This window comes from Protopterus annectens, chromosome 14.part0 (assembly GCF_019279795.1).
Source record: "Protopterus annectens isolate FY-2018-M chromosome 14.part0, PAN1.0, whole genome shotgun sequence".
Classification (NCBI taxonomy): Eukaryota; Metazoa; Chordata; order Ceratodontiformes; family Protopteridae; genus Protopterus; species Protopterus annectens.
In genome coordinates this window covers 644,673,541-644,699,760 of record NC_056748.1, presented here as the reverse complement: position 1 = coordinate 644,699,760, position 26,220 = coordinate 644,673,541, and the positions used below count along the sequence as shown (strand labels likewise).

The following is a 26,220-nucleotide window of genomic DNA, read 5'->3' as shown; positions in this document are numbered from 1 at the left end:
CAAGGACTTGCTACAAGTGGCACAGAAACACATTGAACTGACTAATGAGTTGTTATTATTATGATTTTTTTCCACTGCCTAGTAATTTTGACTATAAAGCTACCACATTCCTCTCAGATAATTATGGTCGTCATTGACAAATCTAGTTTTGGTGAATGCTTTTTGGACATTCTGAATCATTTTAAGATCCTACATACTTCTAAAGTCATCATCTATTACAATGTACTGTTTACCTGGACTGCTAAATTTCATTCAAGTCCTGTGTCAGAATGGTCTTTTGTTTAAGCTAAGTGTAAATAAATAAGTAGACATTTTCTCATCCCCTTGTCCTTATAACTTCAGTGCAATTTAGACTTTCTTGTTTTCCTGTTCTCTAACAGATTCAGTAAATATATGGGCCATTTAAAGGACACACACACACACACACACACACACACACACACACACACACACACACACACACTCACACACACACACACACACACACACACACACACACGCACACACACACGTGTTTTTTTTCACATAATTTTTATTGAGTTTTCATAAATACAAATGCATCAAAAATGTTAAACAATATAAATAAATCTTAACTATATATAATGTCCATAATAGAAGTAACTTTGTCAATACATTCACGTTTTATCGAACAATTTTTTAAGTTTTAATCAAGCTAGTTTTTTTATGTGTCTTTCTTGTAGTTCTTAAATTCATAGTCATTAATTCTCTATTACAAACTGTTTTGGCTAGCGATATGAATTCCACAAAAGGTGTAACTTTCTTACTTTTCCAGTTTGAGGTAATGTTTTTTCTTGCTATTGCAAGGAGGGACCAGAGGAGGTGCACTTGTGTACTTGGAACATACACTGGGATTGGAGCATTAAATAATAACAATTAGTCAGTGACTTCATATTTATCCGACCACAACACTTTGATAATGAAAATACATACGTTTTTCATTATGTCCTGATCTTTTCTACAATACTAATGTCCCTGCACTGTTTGGTTATTATTATTTTGTAATTTATTATACTCCAGAATTGCCTGACGGTTGTCTGCAATAGTGTATGATTTTTATTTAAGTTCAAGGTTCTTCTCACCTCCATTATATAACTTTATAAGGATACAGCCTACAGTATGGGGAGAAGAACATTTAATCGGTTAATATCTGTTCACCAACTTACTACATTAAGAACGCCATGATTTCCTACTCTTTTGGCTATTTCTGGGAATAAGTGCTAGTTTGTATTTTACAGTGATGTCCTCTGAATTTTATCAGGGGCAATCTCTTATACAGCATTTTAAGCTACATTTTAATGTTAGGTGTGAAAGAGTAGCTTATCTAGTTATGTGCAATTCATTTTGTCTAGCTGGTGTGTGAAACTGGTCATTTGTGACTCACAGGTTGTACATAAAAATACTTAAATAAAAACAACAAACAAATAGCCAATGGTACCAAAGAGTATAACGTTTTAATAAAATTCCTTAGTGCCTTGGCCAGTAGGCCTTCCAAGAGTGATTTTATTACACATACAAAACAGCTTAAATAGTCATATCAATATTTTTTGAAAAATATCTCTATCCTGTTACATGAATATTTGAAAAATGATGTCCTTAACATTCTGTCCTACATGCATGATAGCCAGGACTTTTTGAATAAAATTAAGAATATTGTATAGAATGATAATATGTTCTGGCTTTGTATGGATGTAAGAGTCTTTATGCAAACATAAGGCAAGATATAGGTATGCAGGCCCTTTTTCATTTTTTGGATGCTTCTCCCATGTCTCATTTTTTGATGGATCTGGTTCTTTTTTACTTAAAAAATATATATTTTTTTATTTTTAATGGGGAGATTTTTCATCAATTTTAGGGAACAGCTATGGGGGCAACTTTTTCCCCATGTGTGCAAATTTAGTGATTGCTAAATTTGAGGAGGAATATATTTATTCCCATTTGTTCTGTAAGTCTAGGGTAATTGTTTACTTTAGATTTATAGATGATTAGATTTTTTGTGTAATGGAACCAGTAGAGAGGCCCAGCTTTTTTTTTTTAAAGATTAATCACATGGGGCTCCAGTCTGATGGAGTACAGCTGGGTCATGAGGTAAGCTTTTTGGATATACAACTTAATGGCTTAGAGACTGGTATCTATAGAACAATTAACCAGAGAAACCAGTTCTTATATGGGATGAGCTGTCATCCAAACCATTTAATTTCTGTGCTTTCATATAATGAATTTTTAAGGATCAACAGGTTGTGTGGGGCTGACCACCTATTTGTCAGGGAAATATTGGGGGCTGAACATATGTTTATTACTAGAGGATATGACAGAGGAGTTGTGGCACAAGCTAAACAAAAAAATTATGAGAATAAGATATGAGAAGACTAATTTAAATATTAATCAAAGTAGTAATGAGCTATGTAATGTTATGAATAATAGAGAGAAAATTGCTACTAATATGTCTAGACATAAGACTTTTTATTTACAGAATTTGGAAAAAAATACTGGTAAAAATAATACTGAAATTTATTTTGTAACTACTTTTAATGTAATTACTGACTTTGATGGTGGTGCTGCGGTAGCATTGTCGTCTCACAGTAAGACGCTGTCCGGTTTGATTCTCAGCTAAAGTGTCTTCTGTGTGGAGACATGCGTGAATGGGCGTACCTTCGTTGAAGGTTGTGCGTTAGGGCTGGTAACTCGGCATGTAAAAATCAACTACCAATCATTAGCGGACCGGAGTTCTGCTGTGGCGACCCCTAACCGGGAAAAGCCGAAAGAAACAACAACTGACTTAGTAGTTAAGAAGGTTAGACAATTTTTGCCTATGTTACTATGAGATAAAGATTTGAGGGGGGTCTTTTCTAGCCGTGTAAACATTTCCTATAGAAGAGCTAGAAATTTGGCTGACCAGACATCAGTATGAGTAATACAGTTACAGTCACTAAAGGAACTATACCTTGTGGCAAATGTTCTATTTGTAAATATTTGGTTAAGTTATTTCCAAATATTAATGGCAACAGGTTTATGGCTATTAGTAAATGTACGTGCAATACGGCAGGAATTGTTTATGTCTTGCAATGTGCATGTGATTTGTATTATATTGGGGAAACTACAAGGAGTGTTAAGGTACGATTTCAGGAGCATGTTAGAGATATAAGAAATAAGAAATTGGATAGCCCTTTAGGGGGTCATTTTCTATCCTTTCATCATGCTAATCCTGAATTTCTTATAGGTTGTGTGTTGGAAAAAGTTGAGGTATGTATGGGTGAGTGTACTAGCTTAAAGGAAAAACTTTTAAGGAAGGAGACATTGTTTATTTTAAAGCATGGCACTTTAGAGCCTTTTGGGCTCAATCAAGAATGTAATTGGATAATTGTTTGAGTGTTTGCTAACTGTATTTTTTTCATGACTATTTAAGCTGTTTTGTATGTGTAATAAAATCCCTCTTGGAAGGCCTACTGGCCAAGGCACTAAGGAATTTTATTTAAACTTTATATACTCTTTGGTACCATTGGCTATTTGTTGTTTATATATATATATATATATATATATATATATATATATATATATATATATATATATTTTTTTTTTTTTTTTTTTATTTGAGTGGTCATTAGTGCACATAATAACACTAACTGGAGTCAGTTTGTCAGTTTCTGTGTTTAAAGGGACAGTCCCAGAGATTTTTTTTTTATTGTTGTTTTGATTCTGGCCTTTGTCTACATTTTCAGTTTGGCTTTCTGAGCATATCCCAGCTTTGGCTGCTGGGGCTGGGGGAGGGGTGCTTACAGGAAGTTTCAATGGTCTTGGTCAAATTCCATCTCAAATTACAGTTGTACTCACAACAGCTCTCACTGAGTCATTCTTTAGTTTCACGTGTGCTTTTTGTAGCTTTTCAGGAATGTTATTACCTTGCAGGACAGCATATGAGCACTACAAAACTAACACTTTAGTTAACAGAGTTTTCTGTTCATTTCATTTCAAATTTTATTTTGTGCAGATTTCTGAATGCTGGCTAAGTGCTATGATGTCATGCATGACTGCCACTTGCTCTACAGAAATGATCAGAATTATGCAAGTTCGAACAGTAGGAGAAGCAGTCTTCTTTTTTTTCATGTTTTGTTTTTTTTTTATCTCTGAATACTAGCCAAGTGTTAAACATATCTGTGACACAAGCAATAGATTCATTTTAAATAATGAAGTCCAAAACTTACTGCCACAGTGCGGGCTGTACAAGTACAGCAACCTGTGATAGTTTGACTTACTAATTCCAGAATTACTTTTACTTCGAAGTAAGGGGAATAAATCAAGGGACTGCTAAGAATGAGTATGAATTCATTAAACTGTACTCTTGACTATAACACTCACAGTTACGCTATGCAGAGTAAATAAAGGAAATAAAGAGTTGCACATTTAAGATAAGCTTTTTGATGACCATATATTAAATGGAATGTGATTGTACCGGTATGATTTGTTTCACTTTTGTTCTTGGGCTCTGTATAAATGTATATAGTTGTGTATATTTATTTCTCGTAATTTGTGTGATGTTTCTTTTTCAATGATATTATTAATAAATAAAAAGAATAAAAAATAAATAAATAAATAAAAAGTAAACACCGAGTCAGTCTTGCCTATCCACCCCTACCACAAACACAAACAAAAATGTGATAAGCTTATTGTTTTCAAGTGACTGGGGACTGAAAGCTTTGACATGAACTGAATATTGTTGTTTGTGTTCACCAGAGGGAATGAAAACAGGGCTGCATAAATTAAATTGAAACCAGGAGTAGTGTTGCTGATGATGTGGTAAGTGAGTGGTGGCAGCTGGGAGATATCAGGACAAGTTTCTTTTGGTCAGAATTTTAGACTCTGGAATTCTCCCTTTAAAGTTGAATGACCCTATACATAAAAGCCGTAACCTGCTTAATTGGTGTAAATTCTAAGATGTAGTTTCCCCTCCTAAACTTCTTGATATCACAGATGATGAAGTAGTGCCAGGAGGAAATAACAAAATATTCATAGACTGGTTTTTAGATAAAACCTTTCAGGTAGAAATCAGTCAGAGTACAATGTTAATTATATTTCACTTATATATGTCATTCTTGGATTTAAATAAAAAGGAAGAGAAAGCAATTAGTGAAAACAAGATTTTGATGCTTGGTAGAATTGACATTAAAAGAAATGAATGTCCTGTGCATTCACTTCTAAGCATGTGTTGTATTACTGTTTGCTTAATTGCAGCAATAAGCACAGTATTTACTGTTTCTTGAAAGTTGCCAGTAGCCTTACAATTATGAAAGAGGAGCAATGCACATTTCATTATCCGAAGAAATGAACCATAGAATCAAGCACAGAATGTCTATGTCCAGCTTATGCACATTTCATTATCAGAAGAAATAAATCATAGAAACAAGCACAGGATGTCTGTTTATGTGCAGTTTTTACCACCTCCATAGGTGGCAACCTTAGCTGACCTTCAACCAATTGAAATGGTGACATTTTCTTTCAGTCTTCGCCAAAATAAATGAACACGTGTGAGAGTGTACCAAAATGGGTCAGTTGATTAATTTGTGACATCATTTACTTTGTGTATTTATGTATATAAAAGTTCTACCTGATCTGTGTTTTGCTCTCACTGTTGGTCTCTCTCAAAGTTCAGTGTTAGGACCTCTACTTTTCTTACTGTTTATCAAAGACCTCACATTTAACTTACAATCTCTGATAACTGTTATTTATGTATCTTGGCTCTAGTAAAACACACAACATCCTTCAATCAAACATACAAACCAGCTTCTATGAACTATGCAAATGACTAGTTAACAAAAGACATCTACTAAATCCAAATAGGACTAATGTTATAATATTTTCAGCCTTACACAAACTCACTTCCCTACTACTTTGCATCTGAAAAATATTAATATCTGTCTCGTCCTTCATATCGCAGGGCAACAGTATCTTGGACTTCATTCTTGATTCTTTCTGAAACATATCGATATCCTCGGAAAAATCACAAATGAACTTCTTTCATTCTTATACAACTTTTTAAACTTCGTATCTCCAGTTATATGTGGAGCTATATCAAAAAATGCTTGTAATCTGAAATTGGAATATATCTAATGACTAATATGTCTGCATTCATCCCGCAATACCCATTGTCCCCATAATGCTTAAATCAGAATGTTTAAATTTGTCCTGGTCAGCTAAACATACCACACTATAATGTATTATCCTGTTTCAGTTAGTTACCTTTTACAAACCAGGTCACCCTGTTAGTAGCTACTCTGATTTTCAACATATTAAAATGAAGGTAGTGCCCCTCTCACTTTGAAAACTAAAATTACTTTTTAAGAACAATGAGAACTTCAAATATGACTTTGTCATCTTGTCACAGGCGAAGTTCAAAAAATGCCATAGGAAGAAAAGCCTTCACTAGGTTATGAAGTTTTCTAAATGTCATTGAAAGAATCCCTCCATAAGAAAGCCAAAGTACAGAATTTTTTTGATGCTGGTTAAATTATTTGAACGTCTGCGTATTACATTTTAAAAATGTATAATTCGTATTTACTTCTATATGTATGGTAAAACTGTATATAGTCTTCTCTGTACTGCATGCAGTATTTTCTTAATTTTGCTCTGTATTAATATTTGTATGTGTTATATCTCTCTGATAGTCACGTATTGCTTTGGATACTTTATATATTACTATATTAGGATTGTATATTTTCCTGGCCTTCAGCTTTTGCTCCTTTAGTAATGTTGTCAGTACCCACATCGTGATGGAAAAGGGTCAGCTGATCTACCCAGTAGATGAATACAAATAAATAGTTAAACAAATAAATACATAAAACCCTCCCTAGAAGGCTTTAGTTAAGGTGCCAAGGGAAATACTTCTTTCTATGGGAATCCTTTGAGAGTTTTTTGAAAAGCACCAAAACTGTTGCAGTAGACATGAACAGCAGTGTCATATCTTACGAGACCTAAACCAAAAATGGAAATAGTGAATGTTTCATATGATACTGTTAACAGAAATCGAATGACAATAAGTACATCAATTTGGGGAGAACATACATTTCAAGTAACTGTAGACATACTGCCATGTGGTAGACGCTTGTTTTGTCAAAAACATTTGACGATCACATTTTTTTTTTTGTAAGTTTTAGCTTATGGCCTAGAAGAAATTAACCAGCTGATGTAAAAAATCTGTTTGGACGTATATTTCAGTAAAAGAAGCATGCAGTACTTTCTATTACATTAAATATAAACAGACTCTTCATTATTTTTGTGACTTGTGAACAGCACAAATTCCAGTATTAGATGATTTCTCATGTAATGAGAAAAATAAATCATTTATTCCAGTCTGTTTATCCTGAAAGCCTTCATGAATCTCATGTAATTGAAAGGTCTGATTGCTCAACAGGTCTATGAATGCTGAGCAGACATTCAGCTACTATTCACTTTGTTACAAACGTGATACACATTTCTGGACATTACTTTCTGCTCTAACTTCATAGTACATAATAATCTGTCCTTTTAAAAAGGAATTGTTATGGAGAACATTCATGACAAAAGAAGATAAAAGTATTTAAGAATAATATTTAAGAAAAGATTGCCTCTTTATGTCAGGTATAAAAGCTTTAGGTAAGGACTCGGTTGAGTCCCCAGTCATAGGAAAATTCCAACAGTCAGGTGAGTTTTGAAAACATAAATATGTTAGATCTTGCTCTAATCAGCTGAAATTGTATGCAAGCTAGATACAAACCAACCAAGGTAAAGAAAGAGTTTTCCTTTTACTGCCCTGTACAGTTTCTCTCATGAGTATTATCGCTAGACAGCAATGTTTTAGAAATATGCTTTAATTCCAGACAATACTTAGCATATCCAGCCTTTAGGTGAACCCGATGATATTGTATTACATGGGATACATATTACATTGTCGAACTGCAACAAGTTTGAACGCCGTATTGTCGAACCCATATGTTCGAACTTGGAAAAGGTTGAATGTTTCAATGGGGATTTCCATTCAATGTGGAAAGGGAAGATTTCCCTTTACTGCACTGTAGTGCGATCTTGGAGTTGGTATATTTAAAGAGCGGGGGATGTGGGAGTGCAGCCCCCCCTACATGGGGGTGCAGGGGTGCTTGCCCCCCTGCTTACAAATGTCAGGTAGGTTTTTTCTGTTTTTTTTTTTTTTTTTTGATGTTTTCAAACTTTTGAAAGTTCGAACGTATGGGTTCAACCATATTGTGTAATATGTAATATTGTGTAATATGTAATATGAACCCTATTACATGTGCTCATATATATTCAGTGTACAGTGTAACAAATTTTCGGTAGCCGCTGTGCAGCTGATGACATTAGAGGACTATACTATACAGTTAAATACATTGTCTACAGCTTGGTGTACATCTAATGCCAACACAGGTTACAGGGCAAAAATGGCCCTGGTAATTTAGCTGCATGAATTCAGTATTCTAAATCATGTGGTCAAAAACCCAAGGAGCTTGACATTTCATGGCTGAATTAATTAACCCTGCACAACTTCAAATATCATGTGAGTGAATAAGAATGCAATTTAAAGAGGAACAGCTCACTGACGTTGTCCAATGGAAAGCAAGTCAGAAACCACATTTACTGCTAGATACGGTGACACCTTTGATGGTCAACCTTTATTGTGCACAGTGATACACAAATTGCTTAAAGTGAGAATCTTAAAGCACTAAGATTAATGATTTTTCTACATCAGAGGGTTAAGTATTATGCAATACCTGCTTTGAAAGTCCTTTCTAGATGGACACAATAGTTCTTATTTTAGTTATTTATGTAAACGTAAGTACAGTTGTATTTTCTCTGTGTCAAGCTCTGTTTTTCCATGGTGTTTTGTAAGCTAACTCAGTAATAATGTAGCTAAAAAATCCATGCATTTAATCCAGCAGTCTCCCCTTTGATTTATTTTAGCATGATTTAATGGCATCATATTCAGTTTATGTTTTTTATTTATATGAACACTGTAGTCTGCCATTTATTCTTTTATTCATTACAGGAATCCATCTTCTAATATAATTTATACAGCCACTCAATGGTACATGAAGTATAGGTCCAGTGTATGTGTCTTAACAGTTTCCAGTACCCTTTTTTGTTTGTGAGATGGAGCATATCTTATGTAATGATATAAAACCAAAACTTCTTGAAGTAGGCTAACAACTTAAAATTAGAAATATACTCTTCAGTGCTAATGGCAGCAGTCTAAAACAAGTATCTGTTGCTCAGTAGTTGGCATAACTTTTTCAGATGCATTCTTGAAGAAACCTGACTTTCCTATTAGATATGGGAGGTCCCAGAGTCGCAGTGCCCTCATGGCACAATGCTTATTTTTATGTCTTTATGTCCAAATGTTTACAATTTCTAGCACTGTCATAGGAGTGGAGGTGCAATTAAAGGTTATGAAGTCAGTGTCGCTGCTGCCTTTGATGTATGCCACTAGTCAGGTGCTGCTCTCAACTCCCACAAAGTATTCAGAGTTGTTACTTTTAGCTGTTCATATCGTGTTAGCTGTACTGCTAAATTATTTAAACATGCTTGGACGTTCTTTCTTATTAGCCATGTTGCTCCTACTACTGTTCAAACTGCCTGGCTATCTTTATTCTACATATCACTAATTTCTGTTGACATATATTGGTAATTTAGAAGTTTAAATGTATCACTAAACAAGATCTACAGTCACTAGGATTAGCTGTTTTGATAATTTATACTGCTTTTGGCTTTTCTTTCTCAAGTACTATGTCTGTTTTTCTCATTTCTCTAATATTGACTCTAAGTGATCTCATATCTTCTTCATTTTCAGTAATTCTTTACTTTTCATGTGTTTGTTGCTTCTCAGATACTTGCATATTATACATTTTGCACAATCCTCAATATAACAGTCTTGCCAAGTCATTCCACCATTCAGATTCTGTAAACGAATCTGCCCATTGACTGCTCTCTTATGTTTGCTATTACTAGCCTTTCAACTTTTGGCTTAAATTCTCCTGTCCTTTGAGGCATTCATGCATCGACTCTTGATCAACATGTGGTTGTTCCTGCATTTCTCTACAGTTGTCAGTATAACAGTGAACTTTCAGTTTTCTTTATAATTCTTGTGGTCAAGATCTTTATGTTCTTTATTTTTTTACTCTTTTATTGTTACAGGTTAGACTGTAATCAAAAAGAAAAGCAAATGAAAAGTTGGTGACTGAACTAAAAATAAACATACTTAATGGAAAAAAATAACAATTTGAGCACTTTCACTTTTTAAATTACAAAGTGACTTCATCAGAAGAATGATTGCATAATATGAAGTTCGTTTATAAAAAATTTTCAAAAGATCCTGTTGTTTAACGATGCAAAGCACATACAACTTCTAAAACTGCTTAAGCCATTGTGTTATGAATTGTAATACTTCTGTTAAATTGAAACATCTGTACCTATTGAAAGAATATCTAACAACACTAAATCTTCTGTTATCTCAATAACCTTAACTTTAATATACTTTTAATATTAAGTTGCTCATTTGGGCGGCCACGGTGGTGCAGTGGTTAGCATTGCCGCCTCACAGCAAGAGGTTCTCCGGTTCGATCCTCAGCTGGGGTGCCTTCTGTGCGGAGTCTGCATGTCCTCCCTGTGGTCGCGTGGGTTTCCTCCGGGTGCTCCAGTTTCCTCCCACATCCCAAAGACATGCTGCAGGTGGATTGGACACTCTAAATTGGCCCTAGGTGTGCGTGTGAGTGTGCCTTCTGTGGAAGGTTGGGCGCCGGGCTGGCAACTCGACACCGTAAAACTCCACTGCCATTCAATGTGCGGACAAGGTGATCCGCTGTGGCGACCCCTAACCGGGAAAAAGCCGAAAGAAGAAGAAGAAGAAGATTAAGTTGCTCATTTAGTTCATAGTGGTGATTTGCATTTAAGGTCACTTGCTAATTTACTATTCTAAAATTCTACCATAGTCACTACCATTCAAAACATAATTCACATTTTCAGCTTCAACACATAAAAACTTCTTATACATGTACTTCAAATTACTGTATTGAAGTAAGGCTCTGTTTGAGTTCTTGACCCTAAATGTGGTGTTTGTAGGAATTGTAGGGTCCATCAGTGAAGAACCAGATGTAGTTTTTGAAACTTCAGCTAAAAGTGTGGCTCTTAAGCTGCATTATTCATGTAATACTTGTGGGGTAATATACATTACAAAATGCACTGGGTGTAACTGTTTCTGTGCAGGAAAACTAATAGTTAACTAAATCAGCATTTTGTTAAAATAATATATGCATTTAAGGTCATGAACTGAAAACACTGCTTTATTTAAATGCATATTGGTATTTAATATATATTACAAGTTGTTATTTGCTGCAGATGGAAATGTGAATGAGATGGTGACTACAGTGCAGTTTTAGAATATAAAAGCATAAAGTGGCAGTTAGTTTTAAATGCACGTCAAGCAACTAAACAGGCAAATTAATAATAAAATATATTATAGTTAACGTCACTGAGATAAAATATTTACTATGTTATATTTAGTTTACTAGATACTTCAAGTTTGATAGCTATAACTTATAACAAAATGTTTATTGATAAAAATTATATAACTAGTGTGAATTTTTGTAGAGCCAATGGTTTTGAGAAGAAATAAGAGGTCAAATAGGACTGAGTATTTTATTTTGTTTTTATTTTATTTTCATTGCTTGGAAAGTTCAACACAGGTCATCGCTGAGTAGCTAGTAGACTACTAAATATAAAGAGAGTCGTGTTATCAGTCAGGATAGTTGGATGATTGAAGGTCTTTATTTGTATTTAATTTGGGGGGGGTTAAAATCTGGGGCCTTTACGTTAAGTGGTGTGCTTGGATTTGCATGTACCAAAGGGGACACTGTATTCAATGCTAGTCTGATAAGCAAAGAGTACAGTAACTACTTTGGCTCTTTAAGATATTTCCTTGGAAATTAACTGGCCCAGCTAGAATGATTTCCTGACTGTTCAAATGAGGGAGTGATGTCTGCATATGTTCCTAGGTCTCTTATCACCATACTTTTTGTTAAAGAGGAGTACACTTATAAGATATGAGCTGGGATCAGCTTTTCTGCCAAACATTACTGTGCTGCACTTTTTCGCATTTAGCTTGATGTTATTTTCAGTGGAAGAGTGGATAACAATGCACACAATGCAGGTGTTAGCAAAAAAACAGGAGAGAGACCAGTACTTAACCCAGCAGTAACCCAACAATTACAGTTTTTTGTTCAGAGAGGGTACCAGCGATTCTTGACTGCTTGGGATATGAATGGCCAGTTTTGCAAATGCAGCAGACGATGCAGCAGTGCAGGAGTTTGTAATCAGTTTTGTAGTAATACCAGGGGGAGGGATAGTATCAAAAGCCTCAAGATGAGCAGCGTGCATGGAATGACTGTAGTTCATATCGTCTGTCTGCTTTCCAAAGATGTTTACTAAGTTTTGGAGACAGAGCCTGACCCTCACAAAACCAAATTGAACGGGGTCTAGATCAGTTCATTTGACTGTGTATGCATAAATGACTTCTGCTATGACATGTTCCATGGCTTTGCATAAAAGGCTGGTGAGGCTGATGGGCCTATAATTACCTGGGTCTGAATAGGGAGCATGTTTGGTAGAGGAGTCACAGTGATGTTTCTCCAGTCATCAGCGACATGCCATGTGGACAGGATGGGTTTGAACAGTTTAAATACAGGCTCAGATATGGCAATACCTGGCACTGATGAGAATGAATCCTGATAGGCTGTCTGGTCCCACAGAAACATTATTTTTTAGCTTTTGACAGGGGATCCTAAAACCTCTTCCAAGGTGGTAACCTAAGAAACTACATTGCCGGGGATAGTGGGAACAACAATGTAGGTAGGTGATAAAAAGTCAGCACTGAATTTGTCTGCTAATATGTTGGCTTTATTCTTGTGATTGAACTATGTGATGAGCTCAGTGTATTGTTAAACAATATTCCTTAATTCCTGACATAACTGAAGAAAGATTTCAAGCTTTGTTTGGTGTCTGTAGAGACCTTACATTTTGTATTTCATTTTACATTTTCTAGTTGTGCTCCTAAATTCCTTGCTGGCATGTTTCCGTGTTGTCTTGATGTAGGAACAAAGAGAGTTCATACAATTTTTCATTATTTTCTTTCTTTTTATATGTAGTTTAAAAAAAATTGTACTACCGCCAGATAGGTTTTTTCCCTGAATTTGCTATTATATTTAGTACAGACTTCTCAATGCAGCTGTTCAGATGCTTTTAAAATTGCAATTGAATGTGGCAGTCATTTCACTTTGCTGCATTTGCAAGGGATTGTTTGTAATGTTGTATACGTCTTCTACAAGGTGAAGGAGGTTTGACATAATGGTTAAGGAGTTTACCTCACACACATAAGGTAAACATTTTGAATTTCACCTTGGGAATATTGGCTAGGCTTAAAAAGGACCCTCTGTGGTCATTAGCCTAGTAATCATCCATGGAAAAAAAAAAACATTTGCCCTGGAAAAGTCCCTAAAGATAGTTTCATTTATTGATGGGGTGGTCCCATTAAGCCTGCCACAGAAGGTGATTTGTGGCCAAATTTAAGCAGGGCTGAGGTGATGCATGGTGGTGTACAGACAAGGGCTAGTTGGTAAGGACTAGGTCAAAGATATTAAAGCCTCTACTGAGTAATTTTGCAATTTGCTTCAGTGCAGTGGTATTAACAGACACACTGAGCATATCCATTTTAGAGATGTATATGTCACAGTCAATGCTTGGCCAATTAAAGTCCCCATAGCAATGAGATATTTGGTTTGATATTTAACTCCCTAAATGGTATTAATGTAATTAACACAATATTTGGTGAATACTGAGAAGTGCTTGTATCAGTGAAGTAATTGTTGGATTTATTAAGGATGATTTGGATCTCTAGGAGCTAAATGTCAGGGATGTGAGTAATTTGATGTCAGGTAATTGTGTTTTTTATAAATGCAGATGCTCCCCTCACAAATACACAAGGGTTTCAAGGTATGCTACATGTAAAACTTTAATATGGAAGGAGTGATGTTATTATAACAAAATCATGTCTCAGTAATGATACAAATATGAATACACCTTTAAAATAAAAAAAATATGAAGACAAAATACATTTAAGCTAAAACAAAAGTACAATAAATAAGAACAAAAGAATAGAATCAATACACAATTGCAAACCTTAACTGAAGAATTCCAAAGTTGCTTCACAGTAGCAAAAGTCACAGGTCAGTAGCAAGTCCTAAAGATACAGCTGTTTTTTTTTTTTTTTTTCCTGGTGATATGGACAAAGTTCAAATAAGGTTTGTTACTAACCACAATTTTATTTAAATTTTGTGTGTTTGAAATTTGTATATCTTTATATAACTGTGTTCTGCAGTGAAAACTTGACAGTATATACTGTTTTTTCTGTAGAACATTGCAAAAACAAAACAATATGTATTCTGAGTTTATAATATAAAATTCTAAATAAAGTAGCGTAAACATGTTTTAAATATAGTTCAAACTAAATTATGCAAGAATGCTAAATTCTCCTTCCCTTCTCTACACACACAAATTAAAAACTGACAGCCTGTAATAAAATGTATTAAAACCCGATCAGATAATGTTTTAGTTTGAACTTCATAAGTGCATATGGCAGACTGCTCTCCAGAATGTACTATTTTTGCTTTGCATGAAACAAGCAATGTAGTTACTTTTCTGCATACACTGGTATTTTTTTTTTATTTTTATTTAAAATCCATTTATTTTGTAAAGTTGTGCAATTTCTTCATGCTTATGTATGACATGGGAGCATATTTTAGATGTGCTGGAGTTGCTGTGTATGTAATGTCAGAAGAAATTTTGAGCAGCAGAAAAGAAATACAGTTAAAAGCATTTAATTCTGATGTGCAACTCTTAGGAAAAAAGATCTGAAAGTGCCAGTAAATGGCTGCAGATAGACATGCCTGTATCTTTTTTCTGGTGTACACGTTTGACATTGCTAGATATCCTTGAAATGCTTAAGCCAGTTTAGAGTTTGTGCTGTGTTACACAGAAAAAAAATGAGTTTAAAGAAAAGAAGATCAACAGACGCCATAATATTCAGTGAAAGTACTTCATACAGCTGATAAAAACATCAAGTCCAAAGTGCTACTTACATCATTGTCATTGTTAATTCTAGTATAATATACTATTATTACCTTTCTGGGTTTTATTTCCTCTTTACAGATTGTCATACTGGACAAACGTACTGAAAATTATTTTTACAGATTTGTGCAGCTTCATTTTATTTGAAGACTGAAATGTTATTTAGTCATCTGAATTAGTTTGAACAGGGCAATACAAAGAATAAGTCTGTTGTATGATTTTAAAACTGGCATGCAATAAAGAAGAGAATGATGGCTTCACTTATATCCTTTTACTTGATAAGAACATTGACTTTTTTCAACTGTGATTGACGGTTTTCTTCCTTTAAAAGGATGGAGAATAGTTTTAGTGAGTGAAATCTGAGTTATTTATTTGACTGCACTATAACGCATTTTGTATAGTTGAATATAGTTATGATACATAGAAATGTATTGTCCAAGGTAATGTACTTTCCTTGCAGACATTGTGAATGTATATTATCAAAGTAAATAAAAAATGAACTTAGCTAGTTAGTTATATCGTGGCTTAAATCGTAGGTGGACTCTGTCAACACAAGGTGCACTGTTGGCTTTTAGAGCATGTTGTCATTTTAATCTACTTAAACTGTAAACTGAAGTGTTAACTTGCTTCAAAGAATAATAATTTCATTTTTGTATATGCATTTAAAAATCTGTTTTGTTGCAGCACCAAATCTTAAAGGGCGACCTCGTAAGAAGAAACCATGTTCACAGAGAAGAGAGTCACATGTTCTCAATGGTACTAAAGAGCCCATCAGTACTTCCGAAGGGAAGGTTGTTGCGAAGGTAAATTATTTCACTGTGTTACATTTCACTTCATGCCTTCTCAGTACAGTTTTAAATGACTGATGACAACAAACTCTGAATATTTTTCCAGAGCTGTTTTAAACTTGTTGGCATTTCTACTTAAAAATGGCATGCAGTTATAAAAGTTTTTTTATTTATTTATTTTATTTTATATTTGTTGACCGGGCTAGTCTAGCTGGATACATATCCTTTTTCAGTAGAGGCAATTATGATAAGATTACTACATACAATAGTTAGAATAAACAAAACAAGCTAAAAAATACATTTTGAAGCACAAATACAATCAGCACAAGTTCATACAATTTAGGTGATCTTTGAGGTGTTTCTTAAAGAGTGGAGTAGATGAAAGAGAGGTCAGTGTTGTAGGAAGGTTGTTCCAGATTTTTTTGTTATTAGATTTAATGTTGTGTGATTACAAGTTGATTATATTGTAGTTGGTTATGTAGTTCTAACCATTTAAGTTGTTTGAGGTTGAGACAGTGGTGGGTTCTATGCAAATCTAACTATATTATTATAGCTAGATTCAAGCTAGATAGATTGGTATAAATGGCAGAAGCATAGAATAGGGTAGAAGTAAGATGAGCCTGGGCAGTGTTGTGTAAGGAAGGGTTTGATTCTATACAGAGAGCCTAGTTTTTATTGATAGTTTGAATAGTATTATTGATCTGGGCATCAAAGCTGAGGTTGTGATCAATGGTAAGCAGTAGGATCAGGGAGATACAAGTTCCATTATAGGAGTTAATAGTGAAGTGGATCTGTGGTGATTTTTGAGTGAGGGTGTAGAGTAATAGTTTGGTTTTCTTGGGGTTGAGGAGGAGACAATGATCAGTGAACCATTTCTCTACAGAATTAAATACCATTTGAGTAAGGGTTTGGAGAGAGGATGAGGACTTGGCAGTACAGATTAGAGTAGAGTCATGTGGCTTGTGGAACAATAGTGTAGAGATTGTTAATAAAGATAGAAGATTGTTGTCCCAAAGAACTGCTTGATGTCTGTTATCTAGATAGGATTTAAACCAAAGAATAGCTTGAGGGTCAAGAGATTGGGCTTTTAGAGTACTGATATGACCATATCAAAAGCTTTTGATAGGTCTATAAACAGAGCAGATGAAAGAGAGTTGTTGTTTCGATTTCTGTTAATACAGTCTGTAAAGCTTAGTAGGGCAGTAGTGGTGCTATGAAAGGGTCTAAAGCCATGCTGACAGTTAGCAAGTAAGTTGTTATGGAGTAGGTGTTGAAGTAGTTGATGGTGGATACATCTTTCCATTATTTTGGCTAGTTGAGAGTAGAGCAATTGAGATGTCAGTGGATTTACCTCCTTTATGCAAAGGGATTATATGGGATACTTTCCATATGGAAGGGATGGTACCTCCTGTGATAGTTCTGTTTATAAGGATGGATATTGGATAAGCTAAGGGTTTGGCAGCTACTTGAAGGTATTCTGCTGGGAGGTTATCTGCAGAGCAAGGTTTGAGTTTCTGAAGGAGTTTACAGATAAAGGAAGTTGGAACTGGTTGTAACTGTAAGAGGGAATGGAACTGTTTGTATTCTGTAAAGGAGGGGGCAGTGCGTGTTAGTGTTTTTGTTAAAGTTTGAATAGCTTCAGTGAAGTAGTTGTTAAAGGTATTGGCTATTTGCAAAGGACTATCATGGGGAATAGAGTTTGGGGCTGGGGTCCTAGCCTGCCCTGGTTTGAGAAGTTTATTAATGCCTGACCAAAACTTTTGAGGGTTGTTAGAGTGTGATTGTTGAAGTCTGGAATAATATTTTTTGTCTAACAAAATGTCTTTTTTAATTGCTTAAAGTATAAGTGGTCAGCAGTGTTCTTTGAGGCTCTCCATTTGGCCCATACTTAGTCCTTACGGGAAGAGTGGATAGGTGCATGACTATTTAGGATTTGAAGGAATGAAGTGTTAAAAAGTTTGAGTTGCTTTTTCTTATATAACTTTGTGTGTCAATACTTTGTGTGAATGTTTCAAGAAGTGCATATTTTTTAAGTCTTTGTGGATTGTGCTTGAGTGAAAGTTACATTTTTATGCTGCCATTTGATATGTCAGTACACTACAGCAGGAAAGGTGTCCATTCTGCCAAATCATTTTTGATAGACAAGTTACTTTCCTCAATGTAGTTTACTGCATTGTAACAAACAAAAGCTCTGGTACAGTCATGGTATATAATAAGAAGTACTAGTAACTTTATTTAACGCAGCTCTTTGAACAATGGTGTGAGTAACAAATGTTGTCAAAAAATGTACTGCTATCATGAAGAAAATTATATGAAAATGGAATTCAGGGAACGATCACCAGAAAGCTTTTATTTTACTTCAAACACATCATACGTGCCATGTGCTTTATATAATATAGCATCCATGCTGTTTGATGGTGCACATTGTACAAGTGGTCATCTTAGCATGATATAACATTACTTTTGTTAATGGTGCGATCTGCATGTCAGAATCGGTAATCAATTAAGCTGCCATGGGAAAACAATCTACACATTTTCTGAAATACACAGAATTGTATTTGGTTGGTTTGTGTTGTTATTTAAGTTGCTAATATAAGAGAGATAAAGTACAATGCAGCTGTTTTTCGTCTTGAGTGTGCTACATATGTATTTCATAGGCAGTGACACAAAAATGGACTACTGACTGAATAAATGCAGGCCATCTACCAAGGTAATTGCTTACTTTTCTTATACTAAGCAGGGTGTTAACATTTTGAGAGCGTAATTACTGAATAGGTTAAAGAAAGCTGTATGTTTTATATATTCTGCAGTTGATGGCACTCCACCTTAGTCCTGCTTACATGCATGATACTGTATATTGTAGTTACTGTCTACGATTTCTAGTGTGACAGTGGGATCTATCCTGGAGACTTGACATTTTGTGAGAACAATCACAAGACTGGATCCAGAAAGGTGTGTGTTTTACATCTTCTCCAATGCAATGGATTCCATAACACTCTCCATGCATGATACCATAGACTGTTGTCATTATCCAAGACTTCTACTGTGATACCAGATTCTGACTATATTTTACCCTGCAGACGTGACTGATGAACCTGCAGTCACTTGAACCAATCATTGTTCTAGTGGCAGCTTCCCAGTTACTACACCTATCCGCATTCCTGACATAGCTCTTTATATGCAGTTTTCTTACTTTTTTTCTCAGCAGTTACTGCCCTGTAACCACTGCCTTCTCAGCAGAAATGTCTGAAGCTGCCAATACTCTCCTCTCACTCCCACCAAACATTAAGGTAAGCTCCTAGTCTACCCGTCTTTAAAGCAACCCTAAAAGAACACCTAAATAAATCTTGGCTATGCACATGCCTAACTCCGGGTTAATCCCACCCCCCCCCCGTACTTGTTACTGTCTCCCCACTATATGCCAACTCCTCTTTTTTCTTGTAACAATAACTTCACTTAAGACTTAGGAAGTCAAGCTACTTGACTACCCTTGCCATACTACCTGTACTCACCTATGTCCAAACTTCTGACTGACTGACCTTATTCTATTCTAAGCTAATACTCTTATCCCTAGGATTCCAGTCAGCAAACTCTGACTGTATGCAAATCTAAATGTTAGCATACCATGGTTTAATACCATATGAGCAACTGTTGAACCCATTTGTTTATTGTGAATATTTGTAAAATCTAAATGTTTAGCATAATATGTTTTAGTTGTGTAGTCTCATTGTGTAAGTGCCTGTATCACAAATATCCAGTTGTTGTAGTCTTGTTGTATAAATGTGTAACCAAGTCTTAAATGTGAAGCTTTTCTCCCCGGGCTTCTGCTAAAAATGGGATTTTGTTGCCCACTTGGACTATCCTGATAAACAAATGTCAAATCAATAACATAAAATATGTTTTTACCTTTTGTCAGTTTATCATTAATCATTACTGAATTTAGTCTAAAATTATGAGCAGTTTAAATACATGGTGGGGAGTCTTTTATGACTTCCTGTCTGACTGAGAGCTGGGATTCAAGGTAACATGTACAAGTGAATTATATGGAGATCTCAATAGATAACTATTTGGAAACAAAGTTTTTTTCCCTCAGGTATGTGTATAGGGTGTGCAAGTAATTTGAGCAGGTTTGTTATTATATATACTAACTCTGCTAATTCGGGCTTAACAGATAGACCTCCATATGGTTGCACCCTTTAAATCTACATAGTAATTAAAGCAGTAAAGTTATGTGTTTATTTTGTTACTACAAAGGTATGCGCTGTATCTGGATTAATACAGTAAGCAAGCTAAAATGTAGAAACCTTCAGTGTCTTCCAGTGTTTAAGATGGTGCTGTATAACTGGTTGGTAATAACTTTCACCACTCAGATGTTCACTTGACCCATAGACTAAAAATGTTATTAGGCTGATACATATGTTACCTTGCTATTTACAGTGGCAGTACTAAGTTTAGTGCATTGTATTTAACATGGTGGCAATGTATGCCATATTTTGGATAGATTTGTATTGTTCCCTTTTCTTTAATTTCACCTGCAAACAAATGAGTCAAGGACAGTGGCCTGACAAACTCTACCCCTTTGCCATTCCCCCATTGAACCGAATCAATAGCAAAGGGCATAATTCTGGGGGAGGGAAGGAATTTTTATTACTGCCTACAGTGTTTTAGCAGATCTGTCACATGAGATTTGGCAGGTGTTCAGCCTTTCACATTCAAACCATGGAAAATCAATCTGCTAATCAATTTTGCATCCCATATTTGTAATTCATGTTAGTTTTGCACTCTTTAATTTCTGATGTGGTGACTTGGACTATGTCTTAATCATAGTATGATTATTTTTTCAGCATATAACAACCTGCTTGTTTGCTGTGAAATACGGCCTGGTTACAGCGGTGGTCATGAGATTTGTTCAGTTTGTTCATGTTACAGGACCAAAAGAGAGAGTGAGAGACAGAGCATGAAGTGAATTTTGTACAGTTTGTAGCTTCAGTGAAAATTCCACTGTTTTTCAATACTACTGACTGATACTATATAACACTTCTAATTTCAGGTAAAATGTGAACCCAAACAGACTCTTGCCAAATCCAAAAATAACAACAGCAATTGTAAAAAAGTTACAGCAGAAGATAATTCAAAGGCTGGAGAAGCAGAGGAGTGCGGAGCAGATGAGCAGGCTTTCCTTGTTGCACTTTATAAATACATGAAAGAAAGGAAAACACCCATTGAAAGGATACCATATCTGGGCTTTAAGCAAAGTAAGTACAGCCCATAATGGATTGGACTGAACTTTTTAAAGTGCTGTTTATATTTAAATCTGTCATTTTCTTAATGTATCAACTGGAAGCATCTTTTTCACTGGGAATGCTAAAAATTAATAATAAAGCATTCATTCACTTTAAATGTGTTATGACTTCTGGCCCTTTGTGTTGATGTGGTTGCCATATCAATTAGTCCTAAGTGTATTCAAGAACACCATACACCTTTGCTTGCCTCCTAGTTTATCTTACAAGGCAGGGTTTAACAGGAGTCTTGTAATGTTATCCATTTTGCTTTTGTTGTGATCAGAAAGTTTGTGATGGTAAATGCCTGGTGGCAAAAAAAAAAAAATGAGACCAAACTATAGCACCTGTCCTGTGGGAGCTCCAGTGCCTTTGTTCTGCTTATGCCCCCTCTCTTAGTATGATTAATTCAAATAACCTTTCAAGCTAATACATATAACTGTGTTATTTTGCAGGTCCTGATTAGCTTTTGCAAATTACTGTGGCACTGTAACCATAATATTACACATGGTTTCCCACTGTAACCATAATATTACGCACAGTTCCCCAAGAGGTATGTGCTACGGAGGCAGCTGCTGCTAAGGCACAGTATCCTGTAAAATGCCTGACTGCCTTTTCCCCAATTCCCCCACCCTCTCTCAAGCTACACCAGCCCCTAAAATGGACTTAAACACATGGTGTCTTGTTTGTTCTCAGTCTAAAATGCCTGTCAAATAAATGTAATCATTATACAGCTGATCTAGTGTACAACTTGACACCCAGGTTAATTGCTTTGTTGCTTTCACTTTGCGTATTTTTCAAGACATCTGTGTATATTTATGAATGCTGTATGCATATTCAGTACTGCAGATTATGATCTAATGCCTTTTACTAAACAAGCGATCACGCAGCTTTGTTTTTCTTTATACATTTTGCAGCTCCCATTATATCTTTTATCTATTATTATGTGGCATTGTTATTATGCTCCGATGCCTCTGCTTTAGAAACATGTACCGCAGTCAGATGTGATGCTTGGAAAGTCACTATAGAAACCAGCATTCTGAGATCTAATTAAATTGCTAATATATACAAAAGGCAAGTTATTCTGTCAGTGAATGAAGCATTTTATCAGTAACATATTGATTACATTTATTTTGTAATATTCATAAGATCTTTTGACAATAACATAAAAAAAACTGAATGCAATGTAAATGTCAAAGTAAAAGATTAGCATAATTTCTGTTTAGCTTTTTTTTTTTGAAGACAAAGTTGCATAGAAGGATATTTTCTGCACTGTACCTGACTCTCTTGGCACTTAGATTATTGAGCAGATATATGAATGCAGGGTTTAGAATATTGTTTATACAGACTCATTCTCCAGGATTATAATTCTGTTATTTCTGGCAAAGAATACAAAACATAGAGGATTAATATTGGGTTGCCAATTATAATGAGCATATTATGTGTTTGAGACGTGGATGTCCATAAATTCACCTTAAGAGCAAAGCTCGAGAAGTGACTCTTGGCATCCATGTTGAAAACAAATAATTTTTCATTACAATTGGAGAACCAATCATAATTTTTTGTCATGTATGCAGATTTATCTTCTGCATGTACTACTAGCTAGTGAAAAATTAGGTTACAAAAGGGATTCATGGTACCAGCCTTGAAAGCTGGTAAAGCAGTGGGGAAGTGGTTGACGTCTTATGCATTCCCTTTTTTAATTTCTCCAAGTCTTTTGGGTTTCTAATACCATGACAGGAATGGACCCTATTCCTTAGTCAAAGAATGATCATAAAATTAGTATTGTTTCAATCTTTGATGTTAGCCAGAAGTGCTCTTCGCAGCACCCGCAATGTGCCTAGTAATGATTCTTTCTGCAATTTGTGCGGAGTTACATGTATTGGTAATATATCTAAGTGCTTTTGTAAATTCCTTTTTATAAGATACATTGCTCCAACTTCTATTGGAAATGTCTGGGCATCTTTCTTCCACACTGCCCTTGTTACTGCCTGCAAATCTTGGTATTTTATGACTTTGTGTCTCTATGTATGTAAGAGACTAGAGTCACTGGGTGTACCAGTTTCAATGATCAATGCTACTTTTGTTATCTTTTCATGGACTACTATATCTGGTTTTCTCACATCTATTTTTGAACTGTTGGTAATGGATGAGCCCATGTGGTGTAAACTTCATCATTTTCTATAATGTTTTGTGGCTCATGTTTCCAGTGTTTTTCAGCTACTTCAGTATTGTAATGTTTGCATAATCCCCAATGCAACAGTCTTGCCACATTATTATGCCTTTCAGTATGCAGTCCTTCTGCTATTAGTATATCACACCCAGCAACAAGGTGTGACTGTTTCCAATTCTGTTTTACAAAACCTACATGTGCATGTTTCTCCCACATGTTCAATGGACTTTGTAAACCAGCATGTATGTAGTCCACTGTCTTGGGCCACCAATATGAACCTTTCATCTTTTGGTTTAAATTCACCTCTCCTTAACCGTTATTGAGTTCAATCCTGATGAACATGAGGTTGTTCCAATAGTTTTCTATACTTGCAACCATATTTTTATTTATTTATTTATTTTATTTTACATTTGTTGACCGGGCTAGTCTGGCTGGATACATGTCCATTTTCAGCAGAGGCCCGAGGAGAAAAGCTCCACTAAATACTAAGTACATTACATAAACAAATCATTACTTTAAGAAATAGCAAAAATTGGAGTCATATCAACACAAAGAATGAAAGATCATTTCAAAAGAGAAACAAGTTTACAATATGCAGTTCATTACATGATAGCAAATTGTACATAAAATGTACATACTTAAATCTGAACAGTGAAAGGAAGAGAAATGAAAAAGGTAGAGATGAAAAGAGTGAAGGAGAAATAGAGTACGAGAAAATGGTTAGTCAGGTGTACTGCAGGAACAAAGCCAATGATTTTGGTAGTACAGTTTAATTTTCTGTTTGAATTGTGGCAGGGATGTAGTCAGAGTTATGTCACTAGGTAAAAGATTCCAACTTCTACCTATTGTGTTAGTGAATAGAGAACCACCTGCTGTGTTGTTTACCTTTATTGATTTTGTCATGAGTTTACTAGAGGAGCGAAGTGAGTTAAGATTGTTGTAAGGGATTAGAAGTTGAGAGAGTATTGGGGTGTTGTCAGGAAGGTGTAATATGTTGTGGGCTATAGTGAGTTGAGGAATTATAAGGTAGTTTTGAAATTCGAGCCAGCCAAGTTGTTTTAGGTTTATACAATGGTGGGTCCTGAAGGGGTTACTAGTGGCGAGCTATGTTGTTATAGCAAGTTGTAAGTTTGTTAAGATTGATTTTCTTAAGGTTTGTATAAATGGGGGAAGCATATAGGAGAGTAGATAAGAGATGAGATTGAGCAATTTTGGTTCTAGTTGCTGGGGTTAGAAAAGGTTTGATACGATATAGGGATCCAATTTTTCTGTTAACAATCTTGATGGTGTTGTTAATGTGCTGATCGAAGGAGAGATTATTGTCAATGGTTATTCCTAAGAGTTTTGTAGTTGGATCAGGTGAGATGATAGTGCCATTATTTGAGGAAATGGTAAAGTTTAAAGGGGGGGACCGAGTGGTGGGGGAGAAGAGGAGGAGTTTTGTTTTTTTGGCATTTAGTAGGAGAAACCGTCTAGAAAACCAGGTTTCTACTGCGTTAAAGGTATTTTGGGTCAATGAGCTCAGTTCAGTAGAGGAAGGTGCTGAGCAGATAAGGGTAGAATCATCTGCGTATTGTATGCAGGTTGCTTGTGGGATTGCAGTCTGAAGATCGTTAATAAAGAGGGAGAACAGAAGTGGACCAAGAATGGAGCCCTGGGGAACTCCAATGGAAATGGGCATGAGAGATGAGATATGGTTTTCCCATATTACTGCTTGTTGTCTGTTGTTAAGATAAGATTTAAACCAATTAGTGGCTAGTTTATCACAAGAGAGAGATTCAAGAATGTTAATTAAGGGAGAGTGGTTGACCATGTCGAAAGCTTTAGAGAGATCAATGAAAAGAGCGGAAGAGAGAGTATTGTTGTTTCGATTTTTGTTGATAGTATCTACAAAGGATAGAAGGGCAGTGGTGGTACTGTGGTGGGGTCGGAAACCATGCTGGCAGTTTGCTATTATGCTGTGAAGAGAGAGATAGTGTACAAGTTGCTGATGAATACATTTTTCCATGATTTTTGCTAGGGGTGAGAGAAGGGCAATTGGTCTAAAGTTGGAAAGGTCAAGGGAGTTACCACCTTTATGTAGTGGGATAATATAGGAGACTTTCCAGATATCAGGGATGGTTCCTTCTTGGATAGTTCTGTTGATAAGTAAGGATATAGGATATGCAATTTCTTTGGCAGCTTTCTGAAGGAAAAGAGAAGGGAGCTTGTCAGCAGAAGGGGTACAGGGTTTCAGTTTGTGAATGAGTTTGTGGATGAAAGAAGTAGATATAGGTTTTAGAGAGAAGTTGTAGGAGGAGGTAGTTATGTTAGATGGAATATGAGAGTTGTTAGAGTTCATTTGTTTGGCTAGGGATTGAATAGTTTCAGAGAAAAAAGAGTTGAAAGCATTAGCAGTTAGGAGAGGGGTTTCTGGGTCAGCATTTAGAGGGGAAGGAGTTTTAGCAATTCCTGGGGAAAGAAGTCTATTTACTGATGACCAGAACTGTTTAGAGTTGTTAATATGAGTTTCCTGAAGTTTACAGTAGAAGTTTTTCTTGTCAGAGATTATTGATTTTTTAGCTAGATTTCTAAGCTGGCGGAAATTAACTAAATCAGGGTTTTGTCTATTGCATCTCCATTTTGTCCATACTTTGTTTCTTGCATGAATGAGTTTTTTAGTATTGTTGGTCAGCCAAGGGGCAGATTTGGTCTTTACTCTAATGGAACGTTCTGGAGCATGTGTATCAAGTATGGATAGGAATGTAGTATTAAAGAATAATACTGCCTCCTCCAGGGGAAGTGTTTTTAAGCAATTCCATTTGCA

The 26,220-nt window shown here is 35.4% G+C and overlaps 1 protein-coding gene across 2 annotated transcripts in view; it reads left to right on the top strand.

Annotated features, from left to right (window-relative positions):
• ARID5B (AT-rich interaction domain 5B) overlaps positions 1-26,220 on the top strand; it is a 707,673-nt gene that overhangs the window by 486,969 nt on the left and 194,484 nt on the right. For both annotated transcript variants that reach the window (XM_044056388.1, XM_044056389.1), the window contains 2 exons: positions 15,859-15,977; positions 21,013-21,217. In XM_044056388.1, coding sequence (XP_043912323.1) covers positions 15,859-15,977; positions 21,013-21,217 — 324 coding nt within the window. The remainder of the gene's footprint in view (positions 1-15,858; positions 15,978-21,012; positions 21,218-26,220) is intronic.